This window comes from Piliocolobus tephrosceles, chromosome 1 (genome assembly GCF_002776525.5).
Source record: "Piliocolobus tephrosceles isolate RC106 chromosome 1, ASM277652v3, whole genome shotgun sequence".
NCBI classification, from domain to species: Eukaryota; Metazoa; Chordata; class Mammalia; order Primates; family Cercopithecidae; genus Piliocolobus; species Piliocolobus tephrosceles.
The window spans coordinates 205,601,226-205,628,428 of NC_045434.1; the positions used below are offsets into that span (position 1 = coordinate 205,601,226).

Genomic DNA, 27,203 nt, shown 5'->3' on the forward strand with positions numbered 1-27,203 from the left:
TTTTTTTTTTTGAGATAGAGTCTCGCTCTGTCGCCCAGGCTGGAGTGCAGTGACCGGATCTCAGCTCACTGCAAGCTCCGCCTTCCAGGTTTACGCCATTCTCCTGCCTCAGCCTCCCGAGTAGCTGGGACTACAGGCGCCCGCCACCTCGCCCGGCTAGTTTTTTCTTTTTTTTTTTTTTTTTTTTTTGAGTAGAGACGGGGTTTCACTGTGTTAGCCAGGATGGTCTCGATCTCCTGACCTCGTGATCCGCCCGTCTCGGCCTCCCAAAGTGCTGGGATTACAGGCTTGAGCCACCGCACCCGGCCTCTGTTTTTTTTTTTTTCTTTTTTTTTTCAGACAGAGTCTCGCTCTGTCACCCAGGCTGGAGTGCAGTGGCACAATCTCAACTCACTGCAACCTTCACCTCCCAGGTTCAAGTGATTCTCCTGCCTCAGCCTCCCGAGTAGCTGGGACTACAGGCACACGCCACTACGCTCGGCTAATTTTTGTACATTTTTTAGTAAAGATAGGGTTTTTCCATGTTAACCAGGCTGGTCTTGAACTCCTGACCTCAAGTGATCCACCCACATCAGCCTCCAAAGTGCTGGGGTTACAGGTGTGAGCCACTGCGCCCAGCCATCCCCAGCTTTCTAGAGCCTTCTTCCTCACCCCTTTGCCCAGGGCCTCTCCTCTGCACTCTCTGGATTCAGCCGCCTCTGCTCGGGTTCCTTCCTCTCACCTAACACTCAATGAAACTGAGAGAGGGAAAGTCCCTGGCCCGAGGCCACCCAGCACATTGATGGGCAAAGCTGAGACTTGCAGGAGAGGAATGCTTCCCAGACCTGAGGCCAGTTTCCCAGACTCTCATGGCTTTGGCCAAAATCATCTTCAACCTGTCGCACTATTAATACTTTTCTTTAACCCAACTCACATTTTTCGTAATAACTTTATTTTAAACAGAGATTTTGTAGCATTACCATAAATGGCGAGACTTTATCAATCACCATAAAAAGATACTGTGTTTGATAAACACATAAGTCTTCTAGATTGTTCCTCCCTGTGCCACCTAAAGCATCCAGAGTGTGTATTCACACCTCTCCTTGGGAGCGGCTCACCTTCCATCCCACTCACCTCTGCTCCTTCCCTTGGGTGTATGATGGGCCAAGCCCTGTGCTAGACTCTGAAGAATGAGGATGGGAGAGGCCGGACTATACCCTCAGGGGACTTATAACCCAAAGGAGGGCAGGTACCACATGGCAACACCACTCAGCGAAACGTGGCCCCAGCCCTAGAAGGAGTGAGAGGAGAACTATGGGCAGGAGGGTGGCAGTCCTCCTGAGGCGTAGGGACTAACAGATGAACACTCAGAATGTGCAGAGCCCCTCAAGTCAGGAGCAAGACTGGACTCACACCCAGGTCCTCTGCACGTGCACCCTTAGTCCAGGGCTTTTGTTCAGACTCTGCACCCCTCTTAATGATGGATGTGGCCAGGCGCAGTGGCCCACGTCTGTAATCCCAACACTTTGGGAGGCCGAGGCAGGTGGATCACCTGAGGTCAGGAGTTTGAGACCAGCCTGGCCAATATGGTGAAACCCCAGCTCTACTAAAAATACAAAAATTAGCCAGGCATGGTCGCGGGCACCTGTAATTCCAGCTACTCTGGAAGCTGAGGCAGGAGAATCGCTTGAACCAAGGCGATGGAGGTTGCAATAAGCTGAGATCATGGCCACTATACTCCAGCCTGGGTGACAGAGAGAGACTCCTCCTAAAAAAAAAAAAAAAAAAAAAAAAGATGGATGCAGACAGGGGACAGCAGCAGGCCATGACCAAGAAGTGTCCAGTCTCACATCATCCCAGGACAGGCTGTGGCGTTTGGAAGGGGGCAGGACAAGAACCAGAATGACCTGGGGCTGTCTTCATTGAGCTCCTCTCCCAGCACTGGCCACAGGCTGTCGAGTCCTTCCCCACGCTCCTGCCAGAGCCCAAGACCAGCAGTCTTTGCCCGTAGCCCCTGAAGTCTGTGGCCCAGGTCAGAGATACGCTGCCCAGCAGCCTCTACAGATTCATGCTCACGGCCTTGGCCAGCCCAGGGCTCTGAACAGTGGTCCACCGTGCTGATTGTCTGGACTAGTGGTTCTTAAGGTATGGTACTGGGATCAGCAGCATCAACAGTTCCTGGAAGCAAGTTAGAAATGCAGATTCTCGGGCTCCACGCCAGACCTCCTGAATCGGATGCTCTGAGATGGGGCCCCACAGTCTGTGTTGTGACAAGACCTCCAGGTGCCGCTGCCCCAGCCACTGCTACTGCGCTTTGACAGCCACTGGCCTGCACCTGTCATTCAACCCTGGCCACCGTTTCTGTCTTCAGCTGCCCCAGCACCCTCAGCCTCCGCCATGCCGGCCAGCCTCTCCAGAGATGGGATCCACAGATATGCAGCCTTCAAAGAAAAACGCCCTATAGATTTAAACAGCACCCCTCATGATTCTGATGCCTGCCGCAGTTGAGAACTCCTGGAGCTCAAAAGCGCCAGGCCCCCAAAATAGCAGCTGTGCCTTTGAGACAGGCTTACACCTATGTGTTAGTCACAAATCCCACGAGAATCCCACCTAAGTCCCTCTGAGCTCTCTTGGGCCTTCAGACCAGTGGCTGGATTTAGCAAAGCCACCAGCCCTAGGCACCTTCCTCCCTTAGTCCCCTGTCCTTCCTGTCACCTCTCCTTAAGCCAACAACAAAACACCATGGACAGGGTGGCTTAAAAACAGATTCATCTTCTCACAGTTCTGGAGGCTGGAAGTCCGAGATCAGGGTGGCAGCATGGTCGGGTTCTGGTGACGGCTTTCTTCCTGGCCTGCAAATAGCCACCTTGTCATTGTGTCCTCACATGATCTTTCATCAGTCCATAGAGAGACAGCTCTATCTACCTATCCCTCCCTCTCTTGCTGCTCCTCCTCTTCCTCTCTCATCTTTCTTCTCCTATTTGATTAGAAGCCTGCCCTTGGCCAGGGTGGCTCACGCCTGTAATCCCAGCACTTTGGGAGGCTGAGGTGGGTGGATCAGCTGAGGTCAGGAGTTCGAGACCAGCCTGGCCAACATGGCGAAACCCCGTCTCTACTAAAAATACAAAAATTAGCTGGGTGTGGTGGTGTGCACCTGTAATCCCAGCTACTCAGAAGGCTGAGGTAGGAGAACCACTTGAACCCGGGAGGCAGAGGTTGCAATGAGCTGAGATTGCACCACTGCACTCGAGCCTGGGAGACAGTGAGACTTCATCTCAAAGAAAAGAAAAAGAAAAGGAAGCCTGCCCTTGTGACCTCATCCAACCTTAATTACCTCCATTACCTCCTAAAAGCTCCATCTCCAAATACCATGACACTGAGGGTGAAGGTTTCAACATGCTAATTTGGGGAGGCACATTCAGTCCACAGCAGCCAGATCACACCAATTTGTTCTCCTGGTCAGAATTCAAGAATTCCGAAAGTATTTCCTTTGCAGTGGAAAATGACTTTTGGACCCCAAGAAATGATTCAGAAGGTGGGGGATGTCAGGCACCAAGAAAGCTGTGGCAGGAAGGAAGGGATCTTCGTAACAAGAGACACCCCACCTCTGCCCTGTTAGGACCCAAGCTCTGGGCTCCATCCCTGTGAGGACTCAGCACTTTACTCAGCGACCCTGGGCAGGGAGACAGGGTTCCAGGCCCAGCTCTGCTAGTGCAGCAAATTCATTCCTGCCTGGGCCTCCATCTTCCACCTTCGCAGGACCCTGTGGCTCCCAAAACTGGCCGCCCATCAGAGGCACTGGGAAGCTTGTTAAGAATTCAGATCCCCAGGCCCCACCCTCGAACATTCAGACTCAGGAGGTGCAAGATTGGCCCAAGAGATTTCATGTTCAACGCATGTCCTCTTCACAGCCAGGTGACTGCAATGCAGCCGGATCCTTTGGGGTCTCCCAGATCAGATTACCTAGGGGGGCCTTTGCAGCCTTGCCCCTCCTGAAGTCTTCTTTTTTGAAAAAAGAGCCGGGCACGGTGGCTCACACCTGTCATCCCAGCACTTTGGGAGGCCAAGGCAGGCGGATCACCTGAGGTCGGGAGTTCGAGACCAGCTTGACCAACATGGAGAAACCCTGTCTCTACTAAAAACACAAAATAAGCCAGGTGTGGTGGTGCATGCCCGTAATCCCAGCTACTCGGAAGGCTGAGGCAGGAGAATCACTTGAACCCGGGAGGCAGAGGTTGTGGTGAGCCGAGATCATGCCATTGCACTCCAATCTGGGAAACAAGAGTAAAACTCTGCCTTACAAAAAAAAAAAAGAAGAAGAAGAAAGAAGAGACATGGTCTTGCTCTGTTGCTCAGGCTGGAGTACAGTGGCACAGTCATAGCTCGCTGCAGCCTCAACCTCCCAGACTTAAGCAATTCTCCCACCTTAGTCTCCTGAGTAGCTGGGACCACAGGCGCGTACCAGCATGCCCAGCTAATTTTTTAATTTATGTAGAGACAAGATCTCACTATGTTGTCCTGGCTGGTCTCAAACTCCTGGGCTCAAGTGATTCTCCAGCTTTGACCTCCCAAAGTGCTGGAAGCAGGAATCTCCTCTTGAAGCCCCCCCATCTCACCTGCCCCAGGGCTCCCCCTAACCCTCATCTCTCCCTACAGCGCGGCCCCAGCCGGGGCCCAAACCTTCAGCCTGAAGCACTCAGAACGCGTGCGGGTAGAGGTGGTGCGCGATGGGGAGGCCGAGGAGGTGGCCACCAATGGCAAGCAGCGCTGGCTTCTCTCGCCCAGCACCACCCTGCGGGTCACCATGAGCCAGGCGAGCACCGAGGCCAGCAGTGACAAGGTACCACGGCGGGAAGTCCAGCCTCCACAGGCCCGGGGCCATGCCGGGATAGAGGCAGGCTGGACCAGCCCTGTCCCATAGAAACCGCATGTGGGCCATGTGTCATTTTCAGTTCTGCAGTAACCACATTGAAAAGGCAAAAAGAAACAGGTGACATTAATTGTCTTAATATATATTACTTAATCCCATCTATCAAAATATTATCATTTCGACATGCCATCTATATAAAAAATATTAACAAAATTGTTGTTTTTTGTTTGTTTGTTTTTTCGAGATGGAGTCTCCCTCTGTCACCCAGGCTGGAGTGCAGTGACACGATCTTGGCTCACTGCAAGCTCTGCCTCCCAGGTTCACACCATTCTCCTGCCTCAGCCTCCCGAGTAGCTGGGACTACAGGTGCCCTCCACCATGCCCAGCTAATTTTTTTTTTTTTTTTTGTATTTTTAGTAGAGACGGGGTTTCACCATGTTAGCCAGGATAGTGTCAATCTCCTGACCTTGTGATCCACCCACCTTGGTCTCCCAAAGTGCTGGGATTATAGGCATGAGCCACTGCGCTCGCCTGTTTGTTTGTTTTTAAGAGACAGGATCTCACTCTGATGCCCAGGCTGGAGTGCAGTGGTGCGATCATAGCTCACTGCAACCTCAAGCTACTGGGCTCAAGCAGTCCTTCCGCCCCAGCCTCCCAAGTAGCTGGGACTCCAGGCACCTGCCATCATACCCAGCTAATTTGTTTGGCTGGGGCGGAAGTGTGGAGAAAAGTTCTTAGAGTTCTTACTATATTGCCCAGACTGGTAGTTTGTATTCTAGGAGGCTGGGACTCCAGGCACCTGCCATCATGCCCAGCTAATTTTTTTTTTTTTTTTTTTTTTTTTTTGGAGAGACAGGTCTTACTGTATTGCCCAGGCTGGTAGTTCATATTCCTTTTCCATACCAAATTTAAAATTAGTGTGAGTTTTACACCTTATAACACATCTCCATTCAGAACAGCCGCATTCCCAGTGCTCGGTAGTCATGTGCATGTTGTGGGGTTAGACCATGGAATGATGGTTTCATAAAGGATGAAAATTATAGACAGCTGAGTGATAGAAAGTTTAGGGGCTCAGAACCACAGAATCGCTGGAGCTTACAGTCACAAGTGTTAGCCGGGCGCGGTGGCTCAAGCCTGTAATCCTAGCACTTTGGGAGGCCGAGACGGGCGGATCACGAGGTCAGGAGATCGAGACCATCCTGGCTAACACGGTGAAACCCCGTCTCTACTAAAAATACAAAAAACTAGCCGGGCGAGGTGGCGGCGCCTGTAGTCCCAGCTACTCGGGAGGCTGAGGCAGGAGAATGGCGTGAACCCGGGAGGCGGAGCTTGCAGTGAGCTGAGATCTGGTCACTGCACTCCAGCCTGGGCCACAGAGCGAGACTCCGTCTTAAAAAAAAAAAAAAAAAAAACCAAGTGTCCTTGGTCTGTCTGTAAAATGGGGTGCTGAGCGCCCATGGGTGAATTGTCCAAGTGGTGAGGCTGAGACCAGAACTGTCTCCTTGCTGGGTTCTGTAATTATGAACTTTACCATGTGCCCCATCACGGTGATGGCACTGAGCATGGTCCAAAGAAAATAGCCTCAGCCCTGTCCCCTCAGTGAGCACTAGGCATGCAACATGGCAGATATGGGCCCCACCCCCCAGGCAGCAGAATGCACACAGTGGCACAGGAAGGCAGACGGCATCCTGACTGCACTCTCAGCCAGCAGGAGGGGAGTCCACAGTCTAGTTCAGTTACCTGAGGGAAGCTGCCCACCAACCCAGGAGTGCTTCCTGGAGGAGAGGGTTCTAATGCTTGGAGGGGATTGGCTTGACAGGCTGTGAGCTGTGAGGGACAGCAGTTGCTTCAGGTTTTCCTGCTTGTGATCTGTGATCTCTGCTCTCTTTTCTCTCTATCCCAATGTGCCTCCTCCCCATCAAGGTCACCGTCAACTACTACGATGAGGAAGGCAGCATTCCCATTGACCAGGCGGGGCTCTTCCTCACGGCCATTGGTAAGTTAGTGTGGCTGCCGTCTCGGTGCCTTCATCTCCCAGGGCCTGGCACTGTTGTCCTTCTCTGGGGCACTTAGGCTGTTCTCAGTGAGGCTGACCTGGTACTTGGAGCTTCTTCTGAATGGCACAGTCCTGGGGAGGAATGTCACATGTGCCCTGCCCCGGCCCTTCCGTACTGGGGTGGGGACTTATCTGCAGGAAGACGCACTCCCTGATTCATTAGTAATTCCCCCCAGTGTCAAGGTCCCCTTCCCAGGCTCTGTGGACCCTAAAAGAGAGAAAGGAACGTGTGTCCCCCCTGCCCCCACTTCTCCCCTGCAGCCTAGAGAGGAGCGTCCCTCTCATGGCAAGCGGAATGGCCACAGTCTATGAAACTAGCAGCCGTTCTTGACAATCCCAGCTGCCCCCTGGTTCTCCCCAGATTCAGCCCTGAGGGTGCAGAGTCCTTTATTTGATCCACAGGATGGTGAGGCCCAGAGAGGTTAGGGAATTCATTCAACATCACACAGCAACTGGACGGCAAGTTGAGTCCAGAACCCAGGATTATCCCTGTCTCAGGTTCTGTCCATGGCATCACACTGTCCGGTGCTGTGTGCCAGGCCTGCATGCCAGGGAGGCAGAGCCTACCCTGGCTCTACAGGACACTGGACTGTGATCATCTGAACTTTCCATCACCCCACCCCCTGAAATTGAGGCATTACTTTTATGGTATTTTATTTCATTTTTTAATCATAGAATGTTAAAGCCAGGAGGACATTTCAGAGAGTCGTTTTGTTCATGCAGCCTTGGTTTAACACTGACAGAGTTGCCACATGGCAGAGGAAGGGAAGTACCGGTTATTGAGAGTCAACTGCAGGCTGAGTGCTTTAAAAATAATGATGCGGCCTCCTTATTGCAGACGTACTCTGTGTCTAGAGCTGTGCTGGGCACTTTGATGAGGAGCAGGAGGGGGAGGATGATACACACCTGATATTAATTGAGCACCTATGATGTGCCAGGCTCCAGTACTCAATGTTTTACCATCACGATTTCAATCTCTTCTTCCAACTGTTTCAAGGATAGACATTATTATCATCCCCATTTTATAGATGAGAAAATCAAGGCTCAAAAAAGGTAAAACAAAGAAATACTTGCCTGCAGCCACATCTCCAGAAAATGGTGAGATGCCAAGTCATTCCAGTTATCCCACATTCTCAGGGGGGTCTCAGAACCTCCCCAAAATACAACCAGTTCCCAAGCCAACCCCTCCCTCTCTAGCCCTGTGCTCTCAGCTGCTGAAATAGGCTTAGCAGCATGGCCCTTCTCCTTCTTGGCTAATTCCCAAATGAGCTTGGTTGCTGGTCCCCCGTCCCTCTTTCTGCACCAAGGAGGTGCCCAGCCCTGGGGTAGGGAACCTCGGGATGACCTTGGTGAGGGCGGCAGATGATAACCAAAGGCTCCTGGGTTGTGCTGAGCCCTGGCACGTGTGTGAACCTTGCATGCACACAGCACACAGGCAGTCTCAGATGACAGCCCCTGAGGAAACCTAATCCCACTGAGACAGGGACACCTGAGGACGGGGGCAGGAAGGGCAGGGGCCTGACACCTGTCAAATGAGGGTGATCCCAGAAGACTGACTGCACCATTAACAAGACTTCCACCAAAGCAAGACAGCCTTAGGATAGATGGCAAAATAAGGGTCTATAAGGAGGCAGGACTGGACTTTTCCTGCTCACTAGAAGATGACAAAGCTGTGCTTAGAGGAAGCCCATTCAGAGTTGGCAGCATGGCTGAGTCCCAAAAGATGCCACATGTGCCCAGGACAAGTGGCCGAGTTCATCCGTCCGAGGTCTCTTAATAATTATTTAACTGCCACAAGTTCCAGATATTTAGATTCCATGGACCAATCAAATGTCCCCTCCCCCCACCCCCCAAAAATGAGAAGACTAACAACTTTGACGCTTGGCAAAAAAGAAAAAAATCATACATTAATAAAACAATTTGAGGCCAGGCACGGTGGCTCACACCTGTAATCCCAACACTTTGGGACGCCAAGGTGGGCAGATCATGAGGTCAGGAGTTTGAGACCAGCCTGGCCAACATGGCAAAACCACATCTCTACTAAAAATACCAAAATTAGCCGGGCGTGGTGCACATGCCTGTAGTCCCAGCTACTCAGGAGGCTGAGGCAGAAGAATTGCTTGAACCCAAGAGGTGGAGGTTACAGTGGGCCGAGATGGTGCCACTGCACTCCAGCCTGGGCGACAGAGCAAGATTCTGTCTCAAAAAAATAAAAAATAAAAAATAAAAAATTTTGCTATCAACTATCACCATCATTTTAACTCCTAAATAATAGGCAAGGCATAATCTCAGAATAAAAGACAGTCATGGCCGGGCGTGGTGGCTCACGCCTGTAATCCCAGCACTTTGGGAGGCCGAGGCGGGCGGATCACCTGAGGTCAGGAATTCAAGACCAGCCTGGCCAACATGGTGAAACCCTGTCTCTACTTAAAATATAAAAACTAGCCAGGCGTGGTGGTGGACGCCTGTAATCCCAACTACTCAGGAGGCTGAGACCGGAGACTTGCTGGAACCCAAGAGACGGGGTTGCAGTGAGCCGACAGAGTGCCACTGCACTCCAGCCTCGGCGACAGAGTGAGACTCTGTCTCAAAAACAAAATAAAACAAAACAAAACAAACAAACAAAAAACAGAATAAAAGACGTCATACAATTGCAAAAAGAAAACTTTATGAGAAACTAACCCCATTGAACTACTGTTTCCTGTTCCAACAGAGACCCTGGTGAAAATCTGGTTTCCCTTGGGAACCACTGTTATGTCTGTCCCTTCTTGGTCTTTTGTTGAGCATCTGCCCCAGGAGCCCTTGAGCCCCTCATCCTGAGTCATCAGTCACTCAGGGACAGTACCTCAGAGGCAAGGATACCCCCAATATCTCCAGATGCTGGGACTGTCCCCTAGGCACAAAAATATATCTGAATCTCTGTCACCCTGGTCCTGTCCTGAGTCCACATTGAGCAGAAAGAGCCTTGGCTTCAGAGTAGACAGAAGTAAGCCTAAGAGGTTTCTCTGCCCACCTCCAACCACCTTGTGACCTTGGACAAGTCACATCATCCCCCTGAGCCTTGGCTTCCTCATCTACAAAATGCGCTTCACAGAGCAGCCTTGCATGGCGTTTGCAAGGATTCAGTGGGATGCTGTGTGCTAAGGGCCCGGCACAGCGTGGGTGCTCAGTCAATGCTCTGCCTGCTTTTCTCCCTTGCTCTTGGGGTAGCCACATTTTCTCTCTGCCTGGGTGAAGTTAAAGAAACATATGGTCTGTCTGTCTTCCTCCTGGGATTTGGGAACAAATGCATGATTCCTTTGGCCAAATCAGGCTCTGGGTCTTGGTCTCAATCCTGCCAAGGACTTGCTGTGTGACCTTAACAAGTAGCCACCCCCACTAGGACTCACTTTTTGCAAACTATAAAATGAGGGGTTTGAGCTAATTAATCCCTAAGGATCTTCAAGACTCTGGTTAGGGTTGATTTGGAAAGACTTCCTTTTTTTGGGAGGGATGGGGGAGGGGGAGAGGGAGAGGTGAGGTGTGGGGAGGGAGGAAGAATCTCACCCTATTTGAGGTCCTGGCAGTGGAAGGAGTACACATATGCGGGCCTCAAAAAATTGCAACATCAACCTGAGGGGCTTGATGCTATGCCTTCTCGCCAGAGCCTGGGATACTTGCCCTGGTTGGCTGTGGGGGAGGGAGTCCTTCCTTTCCACAACACCTCGGGCTGCTTAGTAAGGCAAGAAGGCCAGGCACCCTGCCACTCTCTGGCGACCCTCCAAAATGCCGGTGCCTCTCGGTCACAGCTGAGGCCTCAGTGTCTTCATTCTCGGGGCAGACTGCCTTGAACCCAATCCTAGTGACATTTCCCATCAATCTGCCCCACACCCAGGGGCCACCTGACGCCTTGGGGCTATTCTAGGGAGCTGAGGTGGGATCCAGAGCCTCTGGGAAATGTCGTCTGGAGCCCAGAGGCCCTGAAGCAGAGGTCCTCTCCCTCCTCCCCCTCGGGAAGGCAGAGCCATCCCAAGAGGCAATGCTCTGGGCAGGTCACACCAGCCCTGTTCTCTGCCCCTACCCGCAGCATCCCCCCCGGAATCTAGTTAAATCAGACACTGGGGGAAGCCTTACAGGGGTGAAGTCCTAGGGGCATGACTACGGGGTGGGAGGTCTCTGAGGGTGAAGGGGCCAGAAGGTCATTTCAGTGGATTATGGGGACAGGTCATGGGTCATGAGAGAGGAGTTATGAAGCCCTGTGAGAGGTTGGGAGGACGATGAGGGAGCCATACTGTGAAATGCCCACATTTCATAACAGGAAGGTAACAAAACCTGTCTGAATTCAATAAATCAAGAAATCACAATAAGTATGAGTATTTAGTATTAGGGAGGTTGCCTCAGGCAGCCAAGGAGAAGGGCTGGACAAGGAACTGCTGTCTTTCTTTAGAAAGTGTGTTACTGTTTTATTTGATTTTGTTTGCACTATGTCCAAATATTACATGAACAAAATGTTTACATTCAAGAATTCGTAATGAAATAAAGCAGTCTAGAGTGCACCATAATCTCTCTCCTAGCCCATGGCCCCACTGCTATAATGAACCCACCACAACGAGTCCCAGTGTAATGTCACCTTGCAGCCTAGAGACGAAGGCCACAGGGCTGCCAAGGTGGGGACGTGGGCACTTCCTCTGGGAATGACCTTCAAGGGAGCAAGTCTTGGGTCTTTGACTTTGGGCTGGGCTTTTGGAAATAGCTTGTGGGGAGGTCAGCCTGGGTTCCTTGCAGGGAACAGCAGAGAGAAGGCATCTGGAGCCTGAGGCCCTGTTGAGAGCCTGGCTCCGCTCTGGGAACTTCGGTGGTCACTTCCCTGCTGGGGGCCTGGGTTTCCTCATCTGTATCGTTAGCGGGTGGGGGTGATCACGCCTCCCCTGGGGTGGCCGAGAGAGCACGCCATGGAAAACGCTGTGCACCTGCAGAGCAGGATGCCCGTAAGGGAGAGATCGTTACCTTGAAACAGACAGAGTGGCTCCCTAAAGAGGCTGGACCTGCAGCTCCTTCCCAGGGAGGAGTTTCAGGAAGCTGAGTTCCCTGAAAGGCAGCATTCAGTGGGCGTGACCGGCTGGAAAGTTCACAAAGGTCCAGGAGCCAAAACCAATATTATTGCTGCCCCTGCACCCCAGCCTCTTTACCAGCCCCTGGTGGTACCGCCTTCCCTTCTTTCCCCTGGGGTCCTTATCCTGCACCGGCCTCCCGGATTACCAGCCCGATTTGCTGACAAGTGGCTTCTCTGAACCTGGGTTTGCTGCCCTGTGAAACGGGAGCAATGCTATTTATCTCATGGGACTGTGGACGCCTTGAGAGCAGGTGCTGTGCCTCTGTTGCCCATTGCCTAGTACAGTTTCCAGAGCACAGTAGCTCCTCAGCAGTGAAATGTGGAGTGAATGCAATTGGAGGCAGGAGGTTACAAATTATGCCTTACAGCACCTAACTCACCGCAGGGCTGCAGAGGCTGGGACACAGACGGCTGCCTCTCCCAAGGGCCTCGCACCCTTGCAGCCTCCTTCTAGACCGGTAAAGTCACATGCAGGCCTAGGGTATGCAGGCTATAGGCAAAGGGAGGACCTGAAGGTGATCTCTGGACTCAGTTGGACTCGGTTGACCCAGAGAAGGGTGACATCAGTGCGCTTTGTGTGCCAGGACCCTCCTTTCCATGCCTTCCAGGCAGAGGGTGTGCCTGCCAAGGGGACTAACCAGGAATGCATTCATTACCACCCAGCACCCACCAGGTCCAAGTCATGCTCAGCATGAGACGAGCCCACTCGGGCAGCTCTAGGGGCCTGGAACCTGCACACGTCACGTGTGTGACACTCCCAACACCTTCCCAACCACATCCCTACTCGACCCCATCCGTCTCCAACTCAAGGCAATTTTGCCTCCCAAGGGACATTTGACAATATCCAGAGACATTTTTGGCTGTCATGACTGGGAGGGATGTTACTGGCATCTGGTAGGTAGAAACCAGGTGTGCTGTTAAACATCCTCCAATGCACAGGCTGTACCCACACAAAGAATTATTTGGCTTAAAAATGTCAGTAGTGCCTTCCATTGCAGTTAATGCACCTGCTGTAACCAGGAAGGGCCCCATGTTACAGGTGAGGAAACTGGGGCTCAGAGAGGTTGTCTAACCTGCCCAAAGTCACACAGCTTATAAGCAGAGAACCAGGGTCTAAACTCCACCTTGTCTGATGCTAAACCTTTTCGTTTCCCTACAGTCTCCACAAAGCCTGTCTCCATGGCAGGCCTAGGGATGCTGAAGGTCCCTTCACCAAAAGAGGGGATAAGTGGGGGCCTGGCCCTGGATCCTCCATCTGGACTCACAGGTGCCCTCAGACCAAGAGGGGTTAGAGACAGCTTCCCACCCACAGTAAAACCCTCAGTCCTTGAAGGTGGGATCTAGGCCACTGGAAGTTCTTGGAGAGAAAGAGACATGCACACACAGGTGCGCGTGTGCACCCCTATGCGCATGCCCGGGTAGACTGAGAAAGGCAGTTTGGGAATGCTATGCCTGTAAGTTTTCAGAATATGAACTATGAATCAGACCAACTGCACCGTGTACCCCAGTTCTGCTAGCATCCCTATGTGACCCTGGGCATGTGACTTCACCCCTGAACTGAGGCTTTCAGATCTGTGCATCGAGGATCATTCCCCAACCCCCAGCAAGAACAAAGAAGTGGTGGGAGGACCTGGACCTCCCCGATGGCAGCTCTTGCAGCCATAAGCTACAAAGTCCACACAGTGTCTGCCGATGGTCTTCAGTGGGTCGCGGAATGTTGAGGCAGGGGGTTGTGTAAGATGATGTCAGCGGGGTCCTCCCTTCCCCGTGACCAAATGAATGACTGAGATGCACCCTAATCCCACAGGTCTTCCTCGTGCCCCTGCCCCACCCTGCCTGGCAGGCTCAGCAACTCACCCATGTCTCTTCTCCCCAGAGATCTCCCTGGATGTGGACGCAGACCGGGATGGCGTGGTGGAGAAGAACAACCCAAACAAGGTACCTAGCTATCAGGGCAGGCACCACCCTGAACCCGGGGCTTCTGAGGGCGCAGACCCAGATGGTGCAGGCAGCCATGGTTCTCCCACCAAGCAGGCAATTCCCATTTCACAGCTCAGGAGATCGAGGCCCAAGACAGGCTCCCAGACACACAGCATACCAATGATGGAACCCACAGACGAGCTCAGGCATCTTATAGAGTCGGCTACAGAGCAGGCTCCTGAGTCTCAGTTTCTCCATCCCGTGATGGGGACGCCCAGTTCATGGAACTGTTGGAAAGGATAAATGTGCCTGCTGCAGAGGAAGCACTGTGAAGGCATTTGCTCTTATTATTTTGCCTCTTCTTTTAAGACTGGGGAGGTGGGGGAGACAGACCCTCAGGACAGAGGGTCGCACTCATCATTCTCAGTTCCAGGTGCGGTATCATCTCTGCTGGTGCATGCACAGCTCCTCTCCTCTTTCTATTTATTCATTCATTCACCATTCATTCATTTGTTCTCTCATTCATTTACTTATTTTCTTTCATCTTGCATTCCCCACTCCCATTCTGCTGCCCCACAGAGGACCATTTTGCTGGGTTTAATGTGTCTCTGTCTGTTCTGGTGATCTCAGGAGGCATGTGGTGTGGTTGGTGTGCATGTATTTTTAATTTGTGCAGACAGCATGGTGTTCTCTGTCTCATTCTCTTTTGTACTTTTCCCTCAACACAGTTTTTAGGCTCCATCAGTCTTGCTCTGTGTACATTCAGGCTGTTGCTTCTAACTGCTTTCTGTTTTCTGCCCTTCTGCATCATCTAAATTTTTGCTGTGGGCATATGTGACTTTTATAATAACACTCTGAAGCCTAGGGAAAAGTATACACAGAGGGGTACTTATGAAGTGAAATAAACACAGCCTGACGAGAAGCCTGGGTCCTGGAAGCCTGCTCCCCTGACTCTCTGCAGGTCAGGAGAGGGTTCTCAGCCCTGTGGGAGAGTCCCTTCTTCTAGGATCGCGAGCAAGGCTTGCCTGAGACCAGGGCCAGCCCTGCACACTCATTCTCTGAGTCTGTGGCCAAGCCGTATGAAAGTGAACTCCACAGAGGCCTCTGAGGCCCAGCAGCCCCAGGTGAACAGCTTCCAACCTCCCCCAAGGGGCTGTGCAGTCTTGGCAAAGTCACACAATCCCATGAGCCTGAACTTGGCCAGAATTTCTAAATCTGGGCCAGTGAAGTTTTCACATTTTCTTCACTCATCCTGTAAATATTTGCTGAGCATCTTTTACGTTCCAGGAGTGGGTCAGGCCCAGGGGATGCAGAAAGAACAAGAGAAACACAGCCCTGGCCTTGAGGAGCCCATGGTCCACATTAAAAATTGAGTGTTGTGGATGGCTGTCTCATCACAATTGTCCTAAGTCCTCCCAAAAAGGATGTGTACTGTGCCAGGTGTGGATCTGGGGAAGCTGCTCTGTCCTAGAGAATCAGAAAGGGCTCCAGGAAGAAGAGACACTTATGATGTAATAATGGAGGGGTAGAGTGGGCCAGGTGGAAAGGGGCAGGATGGCAGCAGAGGGACTGGCATGGACAAAGGCCTGGGAGCTTGAGTCTTTTGGGAGCAGAAAGGCGCCAGGATGGGTGGGGCAGAGTGAGCGAGGGGCAAGGTGGAAGAGATGAGATAGAGAGGAAGGCAAGTTTCACCAGGCCTTCCAGGCCACAGCAAGGAATCAGGGCTTCATCCTAATTCAACCGGGAGCCCCTGACCTGGCTTCAAGCAGGGAAGCAACACGATCTGGCCCGAGTTTGTTCTAGTAGCACTCTGGCTGCAGTGTAGAAAGTGGAGCACCGTGCAGGTCCTATTTGGAGCACTAGGAGGGCGTCTGGAAACAGCTGGGTGTCATTCATCCAGGCGTCTCCTCCTGAGCTCCCCTAGGGACCTCGGGACCTGTGGTAGAATGTCCGTCTGCTCATTTCTCTGGCCAGCCTCCACCTCCCTGCCTCCACCCATGCCAGACACCAGCCGCATCAGACAGGAGGCCCATAAATGCCTCGGTCAGCCTTCCTGTCTCTGTGCCTCTACTGAACTTGCCTTTGATGCCCACGTTCATCCTCTGTGGACATCAGTCTTGAGATTCACATTTGCCAAGTCACAGCTGCCCCAGTGGGTGGCGGCTACTCTTTTCCCTCATCCTGGGGCTGTCTCTCTGGTGTCCTATGGGGTCTATACAAGCATAGAGAAGAGAGCACTGACCTTTCTTCCTGCCACTGTAGGCATCCTGGACCTGGGGCCCCGACGGCCAGGGGGCCATCCTGCTGGTGAACTGTGACCGAGAGACACCCTGGTTGCCCAAGGAGGACTGCCGTGACGAGAAGGTCTACAGCAAGGAAGGTGCCAGCAGGCCCTGCACTTGGGGGGCAGGATGGGAAGAGTGAAAAAATTCATGCCCAGTCCTGGGCTGGGCTGAGGGTGAGGCAGGTATGGACTCAGGCCTCTGGGGATGGTGGACACAAATACCACTCTTGCTTAAAGCCAAAGGCAAAACCATAGGAAATACACGAGGGCTGGGCTTGGTGGCTCACACATGTAATCCCAGCATTTTGGGAAGCCAAGGCAGGCGGATCATGAGGTCAGGAGTTCAAGACCAGCCTGACCAATATGGTGAAGCCCCATCTCTACTAAAAATACAAAAATTGGCCAGGCATGGTGGCATGCACCTGTAATCCCAGCTACTCAGGAGGCAGAGGCAGAAGAATCACTTGAACCCAGGAAGCAGAGATTGCAATGAGCCAAGATCACACCACTGCACTCCAGCCTGGGCAACGGAGCAAGACTCTGTCTTGGGAAAAAAAAAAAAAAAAAAAGAGTAAAAAGAAAATAGACCAGAAGGAAATTCCCCAAAAGGTTAATCATCTCCAGTGTTGGAAATGACAACTGGTTTTTATGCTTTGCTTTGCTTTTTTCTTTTTCTTTTTTTTTTTTTTTTTCTTTTTTTTTTTTTTGAGACAAGGCCTTGTTCTGTTGCCTAGGCTGGAGTACAGTGGCGTGATCATAGCTCACTATAGCCTCAACCTCCTGGGTTCAAGCCATCCTCCTGCCTCAGCCTCCTGAGTAACCAGGATTACAGGCACACGCCACCATGCATGGCTAAATTTTTTTTTATTTTTGTAAAGATGGGATCTTGCTATGGTTCCCAGTCTGGTGTTTGTCTCCTGGCCTCAAGCGATCTACCCAACTCATCCTCCCAAAACACTGGGATTACAGGTGTGAGCCACAGCACACGGCCTCTTTATGCTTTTCTATAGTTTCCATTAATACACATCTATGGGGATTTTTTCCTGATTATCAAAGTAAAAGGCATTGGGAAGCTAAGGCTCCAGCAGCAGATCTCTTCATTCTCACCTCCTGTCCCTCAGATCTCAAGGACATGTCCCAGATGATCCTGCGGACCAAAGGCCCTGACCGCCTCCCCGCGGGATACGAGATGGTTCTGTACATTTCCATGTCAGACTCAGACAAAGTGGGCGTGTTCTACGTGGAGAGTGAGTGACCCCAGCCCAGCCCTTTCTAGCCACCTCTCCTCCTCCCCTTAGCATTTGTGGCCTTCACAGGTGCAGGTGCCTGGAGAAGACCTGGATTGGTCTCTGGGTGATTGTAACATGGCAATGCTGCTGTCCCATGCAGTTGAAAGACTCCATGGGGACACATCACTCCTCCTCTCAAAGGAGTCTGGAGTGACATGGGTCTATGTAGAACCCAGAGGCCCTTCTTCCCGACGAATCAGGGGAGGAAGGGCATTTGGGCACTTCTTTTCTGGAGTCATGTCACCTTCAGGATACCTGAGGCAGGGCAGGCACCACCTCTAGGTATTTTCTGCCATCTCTGACTTTCAAAGACCCCCTAAAGATGCAGTGGGCACCCTCGAAGAGTTGACCCCTTGCTCCTCTTGATGGCAACAGGTGTCCTGGGCCCCCACTGTGTAGGGCACGGGCTCCTGCCCTGGAGCTAGTCCTTGTAGCTGCCGGCTCTGCCTCACCCTTTCTGTGAATACGTGTTGAGCTCTTCGGTGCCAGGCGCTGTTCTCAGCTTTGAGATCTCTGCAGTAAACACGACAATCACACCCTGCCCTCGAGGAGCTGCCAGTCTAGCAAGAGAGACATAATCAGTACTACAATTGGAGGAAATGAAATAGAATAAATGAGGAGAATGGCAGGGCAGAGGCACTACTAGATGGATGCCTCTGGAAAGGCCTCTCTGAGGAGGTGACATCTGAGCTGAGACTCAAACGAACGATAAGAAGGAACCAGCCACTTGTGAGCGAGGGAAGAGTGTTCTAAGCAGAGGGAGCAGCATCTGCAAAGCCTGGAGGAGGAGACCAGTTTGGAGTGTGGGAAGAGCAGATGGAAGCCCAGAGCAGGGTTGGGAGTCAAGGTCAGTGAGCTGGGCCAGGGGCCAGAGCATGCAGACTGGGTTTGGATTTTATTCTGAGTGCAATGGAATGCCATTAGAGGGTTTTATGCAAGGGACTGTCATAATAATGATGTATGTATTTTAAAAGCTCCCTCAGCAAAATAGTCGGCATTGCAATTTGCCATGGTACAAGGCAGGTTGTGGGGTGGCGGGCGGGGGGGTGCTTCTGCATGCCCAGCTGCCTAGTGGAGCCAGGATCTCTGGCCCGGCCCTGGACCCACCTCTAGACAGGCCCACTAAATCCAAGGCACTTGCCAGGGGGTGAGTAGGGATCCCGGACCCTCCCATCAGGGAGGTATTTAGCCAGGATGGCAGTGGCCAGCAGTCACCCAATGCGAGTCCTCCTTCTGATCCACCCTGGGCTCCAAGCAGTGACCTCACACAGGTTGGAATGTGCCCAGAGTCAGGCTGGCTCCGCTGCCCCAGGGGGCTGGAGATGTTGATGTTTACACCATCCAGGCTAAGGTTGTCATGGAGGATGGGGTCACCAGCGGGAGCAGGAGGGATGCAAGCAGGACCTCAACCTTGGCCTCTTGACCTTGGTGTCGTGACATGAGACCTGTGGCAAATCATGATGTCTGGACATTATCTAGAAGTTTCTTCTCTTTGCTAAAGGGAGTGGACTCTTGTCTGTTTCCATAATCTCGTCCCTCCCCATCACTTGCCTTTTGAGACGGGTCCTGAGCAGACAAGAGAAGAGAGGAACTACTGCTGCAAGGGCTTAGAGAATGTCCCTCGGAGCCTCTTATCTGGGCTGCCCATGCTGTGGGGAGCAGCCATGACTGAGACAGTGGGGACCCAGAGGAGACAGTTTCCCAATAATGCTGACTCTGGATGAAAACTCTTAGACACACAGACACACACACACACACACACACAAGCAAAGGATGACAGATAATTGACCAGTAGCACAGTCTCCTTTTCTTCCAGGTAAACACTTTGGAGTTATGTCAAATTCCAGGTACCCCTATAGATGAGCGAACGTCAGGTGTCCTGGTAGGGTCAGACCAGCTCTCCCCAAGGGCAGGGGGCTGGGTTGGAGACTGAAGGACCCCTGCAGGGAGTGCTGGAGTCAGGGAGCTACAATTCTGGGTCCAGGCAAGTCTCCTCACCAGCCCCAGCCTTGGGGTGCTCATCTCTGATGTGGCATGGGAATAGCAAGAGTCCCAACTATCCCGACTATCCTGGTATGCCGGGTGTCCCAGATGGTGGTGGGGATCCAATGAGGAAGGTGTGTCAGGCACTGAGTGTGGTAGCTGGCCTTTGGAAAGCTCTCCATAAATGGCAATTAAGGCTTTCGTTGAAAGAATGATGACTGTTGGTTATAATGATTGGAGTGGACAGAAGGCTTCAGTTTTCCTAGGAAGACCTGGTGACTGCCTCCGCCTCAAATTCTGCCCAGAACACCAAGCACTGGGGCCTTACCTCTTTGTACAAGGATATGGTAATCCAGTTTGCCCAGGACTTTCCTTGTTTTAGCACAGAGGGCCCCTCATGCCAGGAAACCCCTCAGTCCTAGGGAAACCAAATCAGCTGGTCACACTATCAAGGAGTCTCACTGGGAAGTGGAATCATTCCAAAGAAGCTGGAAAGGTGAAGGCAAATCATACCACGTGCTGGCCAATTCCTGGGGCAGAGAGGTCACAGTGGTCAATGGGCCCAGCCCAAGGCATGAGGACCACTCAATAGAGCGGCATTGTTGGTTCCTGCAGAGAGAGCTGGCCACGCTCAGTGTGGGGTCTGTGCCGAGCCAGGGATGGAGGACGGGGGAAAGGAGGCTCCTGGGAACAATGGCTGAATTGTTCCCACCAAGGAATCAGTCCACCCGGAGCTGGCCCCAACTGTCAGAAAGCAGCCCAGAATAGAGGTGCATTGTGAATCACAGGCCACGGGCCACATCGGGAGGGAGAAAGCTGCCGGCAGACGGACTAGAACGTGTCCTCCACCTGCCCCACCACCGCCCCGGCCAGATCCCTGTTCCTACCCCAGAATTTGGGGGAGACCCCCAGGTGCTCTGAGCCCTGGGAAAGCTTTGGCTGTGTGGCTTCTGCCAGGACAAGTTGGCTTCTAGGCCTGACTCTCCCCTGAGCATCAGTTCAAGTGCAGCCTGGGGCCTGTGGGCGTGGGAGGGCCCAAGTGCTTGGAAGAAAATGTTTGTGTGATGCTGATCTATCTGAATCCACTGAGTGATAGGGCCGTAGGGTGCACACTGTTGTTTCTGGGTGAGCAGGACCTCACTTTCTATTCTTTGGGACTTTCAGTATCTGAATTTTTCCACCTCATTTCTTGGACTCCTCCCTCCCAAGGGAGGATGAGGTGGGACATGGTTTCCCTGCCTTCTGTTCGGAAACTATTCAATGAAAACTCCTTCACGTCCTTGTAATATAGGTCCAAGCAGTGTTATCAATGGTTACCCATGGTTACTGAGGTTACTGAAGTTACTGAGGCTGTGTCATTTGCATTGACCCTGTGGCGTGGGTATCATTATCTCCCACTTAACAGATGAGTAAACTGAGGCTCAGGGAGGTTAAGTGAATTCTCGAGGTTTTTGTTCTTTTTTTGTTTTTTGTTTTTTTTTGAAATGGAGTCTCACTCTGTTGCCCAGACTGGAATGCAGTGGTGTGATATCAGTTCACCACAACCTCTGCCTCCTGGGTTCAAGAGATTTTCCTGCCTCAGCCTCCCAAGTAGCTGGGATTACAGGCATGCGCCACCATGTCCAGCTAATTTTTGTATTTTTAGTAGAGATGGGGTTTCACTATGTTGGCCAGTCTGGTCTCGAACTCCTGACCTCATGATTCGCCTGCCTCGGCCTCCCAAAGTGCTGGGATTACAGGCGTGAGCCGCTGCGCCTGGCTCCCTGAGGTTTTATAGCTTGTAAAGCCAGAGCAGTATTTAAACCAGGTCCCTCTGACATTGGAAGTCATAACCACTAAGGAAAGCACCCTTAGTGAGATTTATAACCCGGGTCTAATTCGGCACATTGTCCCACAAGAGGAACCCTCCCAAGCCCTGGCTTCACGGTTTATTCACTTATTTCACATGTTTTAATCAAGCACCTGGTTTGTGCCAGACTATTCTGGTTAAGTGTTCTAACCCTTGAGCATCTGGTCATTAACGATTATCATTGTCATTGAAAGCACTAAGCTGAGGCTGATTCTGCCCTTCCAGCTCTACAGGGCATAAAGAAATTCCTTCTGGAACTGCATAGGGTCCTATCTCCATGCCTTTACCAATGCAAGTATCTCCTCTCCCCACCACACCCATTTCTGCTGCCCCGCAAGGGCATCTCAAAGGCTGCCTTCCTCTGCTCAAATGCTTCCCATCTCGCCTCCTCTGCCCTCCCCACCCTACCCCAAGTAACCAGACTGGATCTCACCCATAGCTGCCATTATGACGCTTCCCACATCTGCTGCATCTTATCATCAGCTGAGCACTGCTCTTAGAGAGGCTGCATCTGGACCACCTCTGTCTCCCCGAAGGTCCTTGCCTGATTCATGTGCTCTCAATCTGCCTGAAAATTCCCCCTTGGTCTCTCCCACAGGGAGTGTTGTGGGAGTCATTGGTTCGTTCAGTAGACATTTGTTAAACATGACCATGTGCCAGGCAGGCCCTGGGCCCCACTGGGCCTGTCTCTACCCTCGCACAGGTCACCCACATTTAAAAAGGCTGTGATGAGGCCAGGTGTGGTGGCTCATACCTGTAATAGCAGCACTTTGGGAGTCTGAGGCAGGCAAATCACTTAAGGCAAGGAGTTTAAAACCAGCCTGACCAAGATGGTGACGAAACGCTGTCTCTGCTAAAAATACAAAAATTAACCAGATATGGTGGTGTGTGCCTGTAATCCCAGCTACTTGGGAGGCTGAGGCAGCAGAATCGCTTGAACCCAGGAGGCAGAGGTTGCAGTGAGCCAAGATCGCGCCACTGCACTCCAGCCTAGGCTACAGAGCGAGACTCTGTCTATAAATAAATAAATAAATAAATAAATAAATAAATAAATAAATAAAGGCTGTGATGGAGACGGCAGGGGGCTATGGGAGCTCCAAGCAGAGCCCCTGGCTTTGTCTCTGAGGGATCTGGGCTGGATTGTTGCAAGTGACACAAACCAAGGCCTGAAGGAAGAAGGGACACGATTGTTTCAGGCAGAGGGGACAGCACAAGTCAAACTGGGAGCTTTCAGGAGGGCAGGAGCACTGGAGGGACCTGCCTTTCCACCCAGCCACAAAAATGGACAGCCCATGCACTGGCCTTTACACCAACACAGCTTCCATGATATGGAGGGAATTTTTGGTACTAATGGGCACGTTTATGTTTTGTTTATACAAAGGGGATGAGAGCTTGGGATTCAGAATTGGACTTGAATCTGAGTCCCAGCTCAGCTATTTACTGGCTCTCTGACTTTGGACAAGCCACTCCTCCTTTCTGAGATCGGTTTCCTCATCTGTGAAATGGAAACAATTACATCCTCCCCTGACACCACTAACTGCTCAGCTGGCAATTTCCTATCAGCCATTCATGAGAGAGCTTGTTCATTTTATAGACGGGGAAGCCAAAAGCCAGAGAGGGTGACTGTCTGGCGAAGCGCCACACAGCCAGCACACAGCAGTGCTGAGAAAATGACGATAACTCCTAGCCATGGCCATTCTGGTGGCGTTTTCTGCTTGTGCTTTTCTCTCTGTCTAGAGAACAAACTACTTTGCCCTTTTGTCCCCATCAGTGATACCACCCCACTGACCTCTTTCTGATGTGGGTGGGAGTCTGACGTTGGTCCTTTTCCCTCCAGACCCGTTCTTCGGCCAACGCTATATCCACATCCTGGGCCGGCGGAAGCTCTACCATGTGGTCAAGTACACGGGTGGCTCCGCGGAGCTGCTCTTCTTCGTAGAAGGCCTCTGTTTCCCCGACGAGGGTTTCTCAGGCCTGGTCTCCATCCATGTCAGCCTGCTGGAGTACATGGCCCAGGTGAGGGCTCCAGGCTTCCACCACAGGGGGCTACCTCTGGGGGCCAGGGTGGGGCTTTTACCAGTGGGCCATTCCTAGGAGCCCACACTATGCTCCACCCCGCTCAAAGCGCCAAGGGGGTGGGTCCAGGCTAGGAGACCTCGATGACCCCTGCAAAGCCTGCATATGGCTACCGGGGTCCCCTGAGCCATGCTCCTGGGTCCTCTGAGCCAGTCTCCTTGCTGCTCCTGCTCCCCACGGATTCCCTGTGGGCAGTGTTTTCTGGCATATTCCACACCTGTGCCCTGGCCTTCCCTGCTCCCTGCCTAGGTCTGAGGCCCAGAGTTCTGCTGATTAGCACGAGGCTCTAAGCAGCCACCCAGGTGGGGTTTGCTGACCACCTACTGTGCGGTCCTACTCTGTACTTCCTGCCCTACTCTGATCCCTCCCCCAACTGTGGGTTATACCATCTCTGACTGCAGGCTGAACCCCAAATCCCAGTTTCAGGTTGTGCCCTACCCTGGGGCCAAGCATCTCAGCTAGCTTTGCTCTTGCTTTCTGGAGAGGCTGGATGAGAAGAGGTCCTGTCCCTCTAGGGAAGCCCGCCTCACCGAGGGCATGCTGTGTGCACAAGAACCTCTCATCACAAAGACCTTTCATCCCCAGGCCCTAGTCTCTCAGGCCCACCCTGTTTCACTCAGAAAAAAAGGGAGGGACCTGACTGCTGTCACAGACACAAGAGCCCCTCGTTTTTATCCCCAGGCCACTTTGGGAAAGGATACAATGGGTGCTATATAAGGGTGAGGCTGGATCTAGCTGAGATGTATGAGAATGAGCCCTGGCAGCAGACTGCCCAGGTTCATCTCCCGGTTTAACCACCACGAGACACTAGGCAAGTGAATTAAGCTTCCTGTTAATTTCCTTAGTTAAGGGTAATATGCCGCAGTTTCTCCATCTGTAAGACAGAAAGTCCAAAAAGCATCTGCTGCCTGGGGTGGTTGTGAGCATCCAAACTTGTAAAGTTCTACTTACAAAGCACCCTCAAGCTCCCTGGGAAGTGCAAAAGGCAAAGCTAACAGGATAGAGGACAGGGATGGGGCTTCTGATGGCACCCATGCCCAGGGCAGCCGGAACCCCAGGATCTCTCAACCACCCACAGAGACTCAAAAGGCAGACCACAGCAAGCAAGGCAAGCCGTGCAACAGTCCCACCACCCCCGCACCTCCCCACCAAGGATGGGGTCCATTTCCTATAGCTTTTGAAAGCCAGCCCCGCAAAGGAACCCTGGAATCAGACCTCACTTTCCCTCGGGTTCCAGGCAAGCTGTTTGACCATTCCTTAAAACAAAACAGTCTGTACATAGCAAAACTGACCCAAAACAATGCCAAAATGCCCACACACAGAAAAGGGCAAGGTGCCCAGGGCAAAAACAGAGGAAGGCGAGGGGCTGGTTCAACCGTTGCATGGGGCGATTTCAGGAAGAGAAGTTTGATAGGACAAGACAGGACAGTGGTTAAGAATGTGAACTCAGCAGCTGACTGCCTGGGTGTAAAGCCTGGCTCTACCACTTACCAGCCATGTGACTTTGGGCAGTTAACAGCCCCGTGACTCAGTTTCCCCATCTGAAAAGTGAGGATCATAGCAGTATCTACCTCCTGCGGTGGTCGGAAGGCAGAAAAGAAATGGCACATGTGAAAGTACATAGCACAGGCTTGGTGCACAGCAAGGACTCAGGAATTGTATTCACTGTCATCAGTTTCACCCGCTTTGAAAGGCAGGCAAAGAAAGCACCCTGACAAGACCTTTTGACCCCCCACGCCTTGTCTCTCACACCCAGGACATTCCCCTGACACCCATCTTCACGGACACCGTGATATTCCGGATTGCTCCGTGGATCATGACGCCCAACATCCTGCCTCCCGTGTCGGTGTTTGTATGCTGGTAAGGGGTGGCCCCAGCCCAGAGAGGCAGCGTGGCAGAGTGGCCAAGAGCCGAGTCAGACGGACATGAGTCTAGTTCCTGGCCCCATCACTTACCACTGTGTTACCTTGAGCAACTTTCTCGGCCTCTCTGAAATGCCCACATCACAGAGTCACAGTGAGGATTAAATGAGGCGAAGCAGGCAAAGCATTTATCCAAGATCCAGCATGCAAGGTATACTCTAAAAATAATAGCTGCCATTCTGTTCTCTTGCTTAACCCCCTACCATGCACTTAGCAACCTCCTATGCAGTGGAAATGCAGCTCCTCTGACTCATTCATTCAACAGACTTTTATTGACCACCTATTATGAGCTAGGTCCACAACAGCAAGATGAGAACCAAGGGAGAAAGTGCCTATGATTAGATGTCTGGCAACCCAAAAGGGACCCCTCGGGTCCTCATATCCATCCCATCTTCATGCCAGGCATAGCTCTTATTTGAAAATCTGTGGAGTCAGAGGTGTAAGGCATTGGGACAGGTGGGGGTAAGAGTTCCCCTCCTCATTTTATTTGTTCATGACCTTGACAAACGCCACATGAATGGGTGGGTTTACTTGGCCTTTGATTCCAGCAGCCTTTATAAAGGTGGCCGTGAGCACAGGTGTAGACTGATCTGCCCAGCATAGCCCAGAGATACCAGCTGCTGTCACCATCTCAGGGAGATGACTCTGGCCCCTCCTCACCCTTTCTCTTGGCCTCTCCTTCTTCCCCCACTTTCTCAGCATGAAGGATAATTACCTGTTCCTGAAAGAGGTGAAGAACCTGGTGGAGAAAACCAACTGTGACCTGAAGGTCTGCTTCCAGTACATAAACCGAGGCGATCGCTGGATCCAGGTGAGAAGCCCAGGTCCAGGCTGGGAAGCACATGACCCCGGGGTCAGGCAAAGAAGAGTCGGCTTCATGTAAACTGCCCGGCACCCAGCAGCTCTGCAGATGGAGATTCTTCTGTCAGCTCAAATCTGCACACGTGCACAAAGACATGAACATACAAGGCAGTGCACTGCAGTGCTGCTTCTTGTAGTAGCAAAAGATTGCAAAGCAACCTAAATGTCCATCTGTGGAGGACTGAGTAACAGCCTTCCCGGAAGTTCTGTGCAACCGCTAAAAAGGATGGAGCCAATCTCTCAATATGGATACAGGATGTGCTTCAAGTTAAGTTGTTACTCAAAGGAAAACATATTCAGGATGCTGTTTGCTATTTGTGTGTTTTGTTTTGTTTGAGATGGGGTCTCGCTCTGTCACCCAGGCTGGAGTGCAGTGGCACGATCTCAGCTCACTTTAACTTCCGCCTTCCGGGCTCAATCAATCCTCCCACCTCAGCCTCCCAAGTAGCTGGGACTACAGGCATGCACCACCACGCCTGGCTATTGTGTTTTTTAAAGTGAGGTCTAGTCCATGCATGGTGGATAATGCCTGTAATCCCAGCACTTTGGGAGGCTGAGGTGGGAGGATTGCCTGAGACCAGGAATTCAAGACATGCTTGGGCAACATAGCAAGACCCTGTCTCCACAAAAAATTTTAAAATTAGCCTGGCATGGTAATGCATACCTGTAGTCTTAGCTACTCAGAGGCTGAGGCAGAAGGACCATTTGAGCCCAGGAGTTTGAGGCTGCAGTGGGCCATAATCATGACACTGCACTCCAGCCTGGGCAACAGAGTGAGACCCTGTCTCAAAAAACAAAAAACAATGGAGCTGATATCAGTAAGAAACCTGCTTGTGATGTGCAGAGACCGCCTGTGGACACCTATGCTGCCATCATCAGTGTGAGGGGAGGAGGATGGGGAACCAGGGGATGGGGAACAAGATAGACATTCTTTGTCCTTGGTGCTCTTGTGTTTCTTGAGTTTTCTGCCCATGTGCACAAATTGTCCCTTGGGCTCATCTAACAGCTCTCTTTGGTGTCCC

General features: G+C 52.0%; 1 protein-coding gene and 1 long non-coding RNA gene across 2 annotated transcripts in view; one reads left to right on the top strand and one right to left on the bottom strand.

Moving 5' to 3' along the window:
• Nucleotides 1-27,203, top strand: part of PADI2 (peptidyl arginine deiminase 2) — a 54,750-nt gene that overhangs the window by 10,779 nt on the left and 16,768 nt on the right. The window contains exons 2-9 of the mRNA XM_023219836.2: nucleotides 4,636-4,819; nucleotides 6,773-6,845; nucleotides 13,874-13,935; nucleotides 16,180-16,297; nucleotides 17,323-17,448; nucleotides 23,160-23,338; nucleotides 25,155-25,258; nucleotides 26,020-26,131. Coding sequence (XP_023075604.1) covers nucleotides 4,636-4,819; nucleotides 6,773-6,845; nucleotides 13,874-13,935; nucleotides 16,180-16,297; nucleotides 17,323-17,448; nucleotides 23,160-23,338; nucleotides 25,155-25,258; nucleotides 26,020-26,131 — 958 coding nt within the window. The remainder of the gene's footprint in view (nucleotides 1-4,635; nucleotides 4,820-6,772; nucleotides 6,846-13,873; nucleotides 13,936-16,179; nucleotides 16,298-17,322; nucleotides 17,449-23,159; nucleotides 23,339-25,154; nucleotides 25,259-26,019; nucleotides 26,132-27,203) is intronic.
• On the bottom strand, nucleotides 17,060-26,390 carry LOC116418539. The gene is made up of 3 exons (XR_004228631.1): nucleotides 26,036-26,390; nucleotides 23,112-23,320; nucleotides 17,060-19,056 (listed from the first exon to the last, which is right to left on the bottom strand). It is a non-coding gene; the product is annotated as an uncharacterized LOC116418539 (long non-coding RNA).